General features: G+C 42.3%; 2 protein-coding genes across 2 annotated transcripts; both read left to right on the forward strand.

Annotated features, from left to right (window-relative positions):
- The first annotated feature begins 117 nt into the window (after nucleotides 1-117).
- Nucleotides 118-7,372, forward strand: LOC134098375 (uncharacterized). Its single transcript, XM_062551406.1, has 15 exons — nucleotides 118-425; nucleotides 711-781; nucleotides 877-973; nucleotides 1,091-1,347; nucleotides 1,448-1,599; nucleotides 1,883-1,996; nucleotides 2,299-2,451; nucleotides 2,570-2,663; nucleotides 2,901-3,822; nucleotides 4,282-4,380; nucleotides 5,040-5,274; nucleotides 5,430-5,579; nucleotides 5,904-6,016; nucleotides 6,799-6,852; nucleotides 7,045-7,372. Exons 1-15 carry the CDS (start codon nucleotides 288-290, stop codon nucleotides 7,153-7,155), a joined length of 2,760 nt encoding a protein of 919 aa, XP_062407390.1. The 5' UTR covers nucleotides 118-287; the 3' UTR covers nucleotides 7,156-7,372.
- Nucleotides 7,373-7,504: 132 nt separating this feature from the next.
- grem1a (gremlin 1a, DAN family BMP antagonist) lies at nucleotides 7,505-9,087 on the forward strand. The gene is made up of 2 exons (XM_062551420.1): nucleotides 7,505-7,663; nucleotides 8,063-9,087. Exons 1-2 carry the CDS (start codon nucleotides 7,632-7,634, stop codon nucleotides 8,595-8,597), a joined length of 567 nt encoding a protein of 188 aa, XP_062407404.1. The 5' UTR covers nucleotides 7,505-7,631; the 3' UTR covers nucleotides 8,598-9,087.
- Nucleotides 9,088-9,096: the final 9 nt, after the last annotated feature.

Below are 9,096 nucleotides of genomic sequence, written 5' to 3' on the forward strand. Positions count from 1 at the left end.
GAAACTCATAAACCAAAATAAATGTTTCTTATCTGAAAAATCGAGCATTTTAACTAGGTAAGTTATTCCTCGATTATAAAATGACCTGCTATAATCTGGCAAAGAGAAGGGCGACCTTTGGAGACCTCCTGCACGTCACACCAGTAGGTTGTCGTCAGGTGAAAAGAGAGGGAGCGGGACTTAATGGTTTTAGCAATGAAAACAATTTGTAAAAACTAAAACGTTTCCATGTCCGCTAATTGTTTCGTCGATTATTACTAGGTTGTGCAACAGTGAACAAACTCACGATGAAGATCTCCGACCTGAGTGTAATGCGCATGGCTGTGTTGCAGCATCTTCGTACTATTTATGGAATCAAGCTGAAGTCTTCACTGACCATCAGAGACGATTCAAACACTGGGACACCATGCCATGGGGAAAGTTCGGTATGCACATGCAACATTCAGTTTATTTCGACACAGTGCAGTAACATTTTCTCTAGCCTACTACTACTAACTACTACTATGGTTTAACGCCATAGTAGTAGGCATATCGGAGAATATGCGCATTTTCTACTTAAAATGATTTCTTTGCGCGCATGCTCGACTTAAAAGGTTGGACGTGTGATTATTAGGGACCAGTAGGTTGTGTTGCTTGAATGCATGGATAGAAAGTTCAATAGAAACGCGTTCCTTTTAACCTTCTTACTCTTTCCCCCTTACTTTGTCTAGATACACATTTTTGGTGTCCCACTGGAAAATGTGTATGCATGTGAGGTAACAGAATATGGACTAGTGCCAAGGTAAATTCACATCAATTCAGACAGTCAATAAAACTGACATATAGCAAGAGTTAGCCCCCTTAAATACATGTGTCATCTGCTTGAATTTGCATTAGATTTTTGGTGGATGCTTGCCAACACCTTTCAAAGTATGCCGACACTGAAGGCTTGTTCAGGAAATCTAGCTCTGTCATACGCCTGAAATCCCTCAAGGTGAGTGTGGCGTTTTTATCTCCATGGTATAGATAGAGAAATGTATTCCATGGTACTTTAATTAAAAAATATATATTAAAAAAAAAACCCCAAAACAACAAACAAACAAAAAAACAGGCCAAGCTGGATCAGGGTGAAGAGTGCCTCTCCACAGCCCTCCCTTGTGATGTGGCTAGCCTGGTGAAGCAGTTTTTCCGTGAGCTGCCAAGCCCCATCTTTCCAGCGGAGTTGCACCAGGCTCTGCTCCAAGCACAGCAGCTCCCCTCTGAGAAGGAGAGGGCCTCGGCCACCCAGCTGCTGTCCTGTCTCCTGCCTGATACAAATGCGGTGACTCTCCGGTTCCTCTCCTGCTTTCTCAACAGGCTCTCGCAAAGGTTGGTGTCCATCAGTCAGTCAAAATAAAATCTACGGTGGTTTAATGATGACAAACCTTCAATGTTCCATCTCAAACTTTCCTTTGTGGTTTTGTTTCAGAGCTACTGAGAACAAAATGACTGCTTATAACTTGTCAGTGATCTTTGCTCCAAACCTTTTCCCCTTCAACACTGGTTCAAAAGCTGTTGAGGGCCATGATAAACTTGAAGTTGCCGTCATGAACACTTTCATTGAAAATGCCCACAACATTGGTAAGACACTTATTTCTCTCACTTTATCAAATGACCTGTTTGGTTAGCTGTGGCTTTTACTGGACCAGTTACAGTTACCATACAATAAGTTCTTCAGTAAGTTTGTAAAGTGTCTACAATGTGTGATCATTAAATCGCGTGCAAGGCAGCATGGGTAAACCCAGGCTATGTGATTGTTGCATTTTAGCAGAAAACTACAGTAAGCCTATTCGGAAGGGCAAGATGACCTCAACACCTATTTGATTATATTAAGTATGTTTGTTCTCTTTTCTGCTTCCTGTAGGTGTTCTCCCTGAGGTCGTTGTGGAAACGGTCCCTTCACTACTAGATGCAGGTATGTTAGAGGAGATGGACATGGATCGGAGGAGGAAGAGGAGAGGAAGACTCTCTGATGCAGGTGCTATAACCCTCTCATGTATCCTGAAGTATCTGCCTTATAACCATGATTTGATCAGCATAATTTTCGAACATGCTTGGCTGTCTGATTTAAAAAATGATGCTGACGAGGTACATGGGTCTTGTCCTTGTTTGGTACAAAGTTGCATAATACAATTCCAGGTAAATAACGACAATGACAGAGAAACAACCCTCCCTATTATAAATCACTGTTCCATCAACATGAGTTTGAAGCTGTACTAAGGTAAAGAGTGTTTTGTTAGGGTACAGTATGTACTGTATCATGCTCAGTGTATCTTATAGGTTCAGCCTTGCTTACATCCGTGCGGAGGACCCCCAGTTCCAATGCAAGGCATTCCTCTCAGGCTTCGACAGAAGGGTACCAGACCAGAAAGAGACCGAGAGAGAGAAGAAGCTTCTGCTTGGGGATGCTTCCACGAGTTCTTTTCAATTCGGGTAAACACACACACACACACACACACACACACACACACTCACACTCACACTCAAAATGGATTATGTTTATTGTTTAATGTATTTTATTTTATATTTCCTCCATTGCTTTTACCCAAAGGCACATCTGAATCATCCCCTTTGTTAACTGAAAACGAAAGACCTAGTGCTTCACAACCAAACCGATCTGCATCAGTGTACCAAAAAGTTAGAAGGTAAGTTCAGAATCCCCATACACAACATGCTAAACTTTCACAGCTTGATATGCTAATGGCCGGGTTTCCCAGAATTGTTAAGAAGCTCTGTGCTAAGAACTTCTTAGGAGCGTTCCAAAAACATTCTTACAACGCTCCTAAGAAGTTCTTAGCACTAAAGAGCTTCTTAACAATTCTGGGAAACCCGGCCAATATCAGTACAGACACACTTTGAAATGTTTGTTCTGCCTTCCACAGAGCCGTCAAAGGAAACATCAGCCGTTTGTCATCAAACAAACAAGAGGAACATTGCACACCAATCCCATCAGCTTTGCCGTCACTAAACCTGCCTACTGATACACCTGTGGAAATAACTTCAGGAAACACCCGGAAGCCTGAGGCCGCTCCCAGGAAAAGCTCCTCTTTCTCCAGCATACTGAAGACACTGTGCTGTCTTTCCGATCCAGGCCACTCCGAGGAGCCTGAACTTTGTTCGTCTAAAGCCTGTGACCTTACTGAAGATGGTGGCCGTGTGGTTATGGATTCTCAAAACAATAACGCGCCGCAAATCAATCCTAATGCCAGAGATGAAGACCAAGCACGTTCAGCAGCACCCACCGTGTCACCGTGTGTCACTCCAGTTGGGTCTGTTTTTCTGGTGGACACAGGAGCGTCACTGTTTCAGACCCCCACTTCCCCAACTCTCAAATTTGAGTTTAACTGTCAAGCGAGAGAATTGAGAGAGTCAAAATATGAAGTAACGGTAAGAGTAACAACTCCAGATGGAAGTTCCAAAGATTTGGTGGTACATGAACAAAGCCGTGACGCCCCAGAGGTTGATGTCCAGAAGCTAGAACTGCTTTGTGGCGTTCAAGAAGAGAATGAGGCATGCGGATTGGTACCTAACCAGGACCAAGCGAGAGCATGTCTACTGGAGCCAACTGCTGGTACTGCACAGCCTGTGTTGGGTTTACCAACAGACCCAAAGCCTCACCCAGGCAGGGTGGCAGCCCACGTTAAAATCTTCAGCAGTTTTCACGTGATAACGCCAAAAGGCTTCCGATCCCCTCTTAATTTTCAAAGGACCCCTGTTTACCAGTATGTGAAGAGGATTAACTCGTTCATAGAGAGAAGTTGCATGGACAGGGGTAGTTACAGAGGGTCTTCTTTGAAGCCCAACTGAATGCCCTGTATTTCAGAGTTGTAGTGTTTTGCATGTGTTGAGATTGTGTTGTTCTTGTTTCACGTGTTTGGTGTAGGTGTACTGGATTATGATTTATCTTTGCCTAATGTCTTAAGTTCTTTACTGTGTGGTGGGTAAGCGTACTTAAAGCATTTGATCCAGTGATCAGACTTGTGTCATTACATTATTTTTTAAATCAAATGAGTCCTTTACTGTAATGTAACATTTTAATGTCATATTGTAACATTGCTGTGGTTAATTTATTAACAGAAATAAAAAAAACCTTCTCATATGCATCTCGTCTGTTCATTCCTGTTGGTGGAGGAACGAGCAGGTGTATTCAGAAATTTAACCCCATGCTAAGCCTGAAAAGGTAGGCTGAGCGCTAGAAATAGACCACCTGCCTGAAATGCAGTGAATGTAATTTTCCATCTGCGTGAACCAATGGCAATCCAGGAAATGGGTGCAATCAGAGTGCTTAGCAACAGTGGTAATGTAGGCAGTGGACGGTACGGCATCCCCGTTGCACCTGTTTTCCGCCGCTCTATTTACATGGTGAGTAAACAACGCAACCATTTATGCCGATTCTTATAGTATTTTATTGTTTTCACTGATGCCGTTTTCAGTGGGAGTGATAGCGTACTCTTGGACTTCATCTTGGAGCTTGTAGGCTATCTGTCTTGTGTCCGATGCATCCCCCATCTTCACTAGTCCAGACCTAGCGGAGTCGTTTATTTATCCATTACGCATATAGAGAATGGTCTACACTTTGGCTTATTGTTAACATCATTACAAGGCTGCTGCAATGCAAAAAAACGTTCTTGACAAAACCCTCATAACAAAATAAGATAAACATTACCATGGGCTATAAAATAATGATTTTCTCCTAGACCGTGTATATTTCCGTTATTTTAACCGCCTGCTCTGCTATTGTCGAGAATTGGCCTGCAGTAGATTTTTTTATTCTGTTCTCTTGGTTTACCACATGTAGGCCCAACGTAGTCTACGAACTAACATGTTATTAGATACATAATAGTATGTTCTACTGCCGAATATTACGCAACGAATGATTGACGCCTGAAACTAGCCTAGGCTACTGAATAATGTAATGTTGTCAAGCATGTTTTCTCTGATGATGACTGCATACTGTAGCTGCAAGTTGATTAGATTGTCTTAACCTATGCACAAACATCTAAAGTCATTTTCTTTAATAGTCAGCGTCCGTGATGGACTTGACAATCAGGAGGACATTTGCCGTTTTCCTGAGCCTGGTGGTGGGTTTGTTAGCCGTCGTTTCAGGCCACAGCCCCCGCACGGCGGACCAAGTGTCAGATGGTGATATCCAGCGCCTGCTTCATGGTGTGATGGAACAGCTGGGTATCGCTCGCCCTAGGGTAGAGTACCCAGCGCATCAGGCCACCAATATTGTAGGCCCTCAAAGTATCCAAGGTAAGCTATTGTTCACACCCAGGATGTGATTTCCATAGATAGCATGCTTTTGGAACAGTTTTACCAAAGCTCAGCCTAATTTCTGTAAGTGCGCAGAACACTGTCATGTGGGTCTAGCTCCAATTCGCCATGTAATTCCAACATTTGCTCACCAGGTGGAGCCCATGAGGGCCTTCAACACCTTGGACCATACGGCAACATCCCCAATATTGTGGCAGAATTAACAGGGGACAACGTTCCCAAAGACTTCAGTGAAGACCATGGGTACCCCGACCCCCCCAACCCCTGCCCACTAGGAAAGACAGGTTTGTGTTTGGAACTAAAAACAAAATAGTGTATCTAGAAGGTGAATCGCTGTACACCACATATTATTTGGTACCTCCAGAAACACCAGACCCATGCAAGTAAAGTATGATAATAGTGACACATATTACTATATCCTGCCAGCTTGGATACACTAATATATTGCTTATAGGTTATGTCATGAGTAGTCCTATGCACACATTATATGCAGCGTGTATGGTATTTTGTCACAAACAGATGTGATATTAAGAAAAGTCATGAACTATCAAACATGATACTTTTTCCTAGGTGATTTTGATTCCTGGTTTTTTGTGTTTCTGTTGCAGCGGCAGATGGGTGTTTGGAGAAAGCCCCAGACACTGCAGAGTTCAGCCGTGAGTTCCAGAAGCATCAGCACCTCTACGACCCAGAGCATGATTACCCAGCCATGGCCAAGTGGGTAAGTAATCAGTCAAGGGCAAAAATCCCAGCCAATACATAACACACCCGAGGCTGATTGTGGGTTTCGTTATAGGCTAACGATGTTGGATGTCTTTGGAACTAGGAATGTTAACATGAGCTCACTGCATTTGAGAGGATTGATGGAAATGGATGAAAATGCATATCTGAACAGTGACCCACAGTGACCCACTGAAGTCCATAGACTGTTTCAATTACTTTAGTGCAATCATCATGGTCACACTGAACCAGTCCTATAATATAATTTACCTATACAGTAGGTAATGCATACATTATACAAAAACACATTAACATCCATTGTTCTTTTATAGGCCTATGCGCTCTCTTAAAATCAGCAGTTGTCCTTCACCCATACTTTTTGAAAAATAACAAAGGCTGATATGTTTCTATTACTGGTATGGTTTTCATAATTCTGCACACTGAGATACAGCATCCAGACTTTTCGTCTCTTATCTGTGTAGTTTTGTGTGAGTCACCTGAGATCAGACACAATGTCTGAAACCAGACATTTTTATGATTATAATATTGTCTTTTTTTCAGAATATAATGTTACATAAAAGTCTTGTGTTTTTGATGAGTAAATTACTCTTTGAAAAACCTTTTCAAGTGGCCTGAAATTATGTCTTATTTCCTTTAAGCCAGGACATTATACTAAACTATTGAAAGTATTTGGAAAAACAAAACAGAGGACCATTGCCTAATACAAAAGAAAGCAATTTGCTCTCAGGGGACAGAGGTAAAATTCTTTTCCTTCTCTTTCAGAACAAGGAGCTGTTGTATGGAAAACTTAAGGGTGGACCAAAGAGAAGAAAAAGGGTATATTGTTGTCTGTCTTAGAAAATCTGTTGTGTGATCTTTCTGAAACCGCATTATTTCCTGTGGAGTTAGTTTTGAAAGGAGGAGATGGACTTGAGGACTGTGAGCAATTCAGCTAGTTCAGTGACTTCACATTTGCCCAGTCAAAGCTAAAATAAACACAAACATGTCTCACACACTTTGATATTTCAGAGCGTCAACCCGTACCTGATGGGGCAGCGGCTGGACAATGTGGTTGCCAAGAAATCAGTGCCACATTTCTCTGAGGAAGAAGACACAGTCACCAGCAAGCCTCAACCCTGATCCACACAATCACAATAGTCATAGGCCTACATTACAACGTTAAAACAGTGTCAAGACAGAAATGTATTTCAATAATTCTTCACTGAATCTGAAAACTTTTAGATGGGCTAAAGAGCCCTCATTCAACACTTATAGTATGCTGTTGCACTCACATTTGGCTAAGCAGCTGTTGTATATTAAAATTCTATCTATTAAAATCTAACTATGTTCTTATGCACACCTCTGGTCCTCTTGACTTTTTTCCGCTCTCTGAGGGAGGAGGATGGACGTGGGGGCGTGGACATCTAGGCATCATGCAAAGCCAATGTACTTAAATGTTCTTAAAAGCATCTCGGTGGTGGCACAAGTTTTAGTGTACGCTTTCCGCTTGAACCAGATGAGCCGTGGATGAGCTGTTTCACATTACTGTTTCGTCCGGTGTTTACTTTGTATCTCTTTGTCCGGTGCTCTGTCGAGTCGCTACGAACACTGGGCACATGTTCTCAGCTTATGGTCAGAAGTCCGACAGGTGAGTGCCAACATTTTCTGGAGTAGCGTTATTTATTGATTGGACTGTTTTTTTTTAGTCTATGATAATGCCCGTTTGATTCGATCCAATTTCCTTAGAACATTGTTTTATGAACTGGTGACAGGCATTTTATTATTATTAGGCCTATCTTTCTTTTTCTTTTTTTCGTAGCTCAAATATAATGTAGAGTAAACGAGACCCATGATTAGAATGGGTATATTTGGTCGCTTCCTGAACATTTACTTTTATTTTAGGTTAGTTGTATCTTACTTAGACCTACATAATTTCATAGTTTCACTTACTTTTATACTTCTCTGGGCAAACCAAAGCGGTTCAGTTTGTCTGCAAATTTCCATGATCCGGTTTATAATATGAATTGCTTTTTCATCTCCATTCAAGGATGAAGAGAGACACAACTATTGCTGCGGTCGTGGTCTTCTGGCTACTTCTGAGCCCAGCGAGGGGCAGAGGGACCGGGGGATTTCAAGGCGCCATTCCCCATCCCAATAAATACAACCCAAACCAGTCGGAACAATCGCCGCAGACACCACAAACCATATTCAGGGGGATGGGGCCGCCTACACCAGCTGAGGAGGTGCTGGATTCTAGCCAAGAGGCCCTGCATGTCACAGAACGCCGCTATCTGAAGCTGGACTGGTGCAAGACGCAGCCACTCAAACAAACCATTCATGAAGAAGGCTGCCTCAGCCGCACAATCATCAACCGTTTCTGTTATGGGCAGTGCAACTCTTTTTACATCCCTCGACACGTCTATCAAGAGGACAGCGCTTTTCAGTCGTGCTCAACTTGTAAGCCCAAGAGCTTTACCACTGTCACGTACACGTTATTCTGTCCTGGGAAGCAACCAAACACCAAGAAGAAACGCGTCCAGCGCGTAAAACAGTGTCGCTGTACGTCCATAGATTTGGATTAATAAATCCCTTTATAAAGCTTTTTGAACGGACTGCTATGTTCACCTGAGAAAAAAAGGTGATGAGGGGCGAAAGGACTTTAAGCAGGTTTACAAGACTCCGCACCACAGCCCCTTGTTTCACACTAGTGCGTCTGTCGGTAAACTGACGGTCCAATTTGTCCAAGTGCATGTAAACTACAGGCTGCGCATAATTAACATAAGCCTACTTTCGTGAAGACATACTTGCTTGCTCATATAACTGATTCTTTCAGCATGGGGAAAAGGTTGGGAACATTATTGGATCATATCTCATCTGCGCCAGACAGAGATGTGTCAATCAGTATATCCACTGTGTGGATTTGTAACAATAGTGCACGCTAATTTAATCTTATTGGTACAGTCATTGTGATCAATGTCACACAAAGAACTTTCATAATTCCTGTTTTTCTGTATGATACATTATTAAATGTTTGTTGTATCGAAATAAACTTATTTTTACATCTTTTAATAACTGTCCTTG

The sequence above is a fragment of the Sardina pilchardus genome, chromosome 12 (assembly GCF_963854185.1).
Source record: "Sardina pilchardus chromosome 12, fSarPil1.1, whole genome shotgun sequence".
Lineage (NCBI taxonomy): Eukaryota > Metazoa > Chordata > Actinopteri > Clupeiformes > Clupeidae > Sardina > Sardina pilchardus.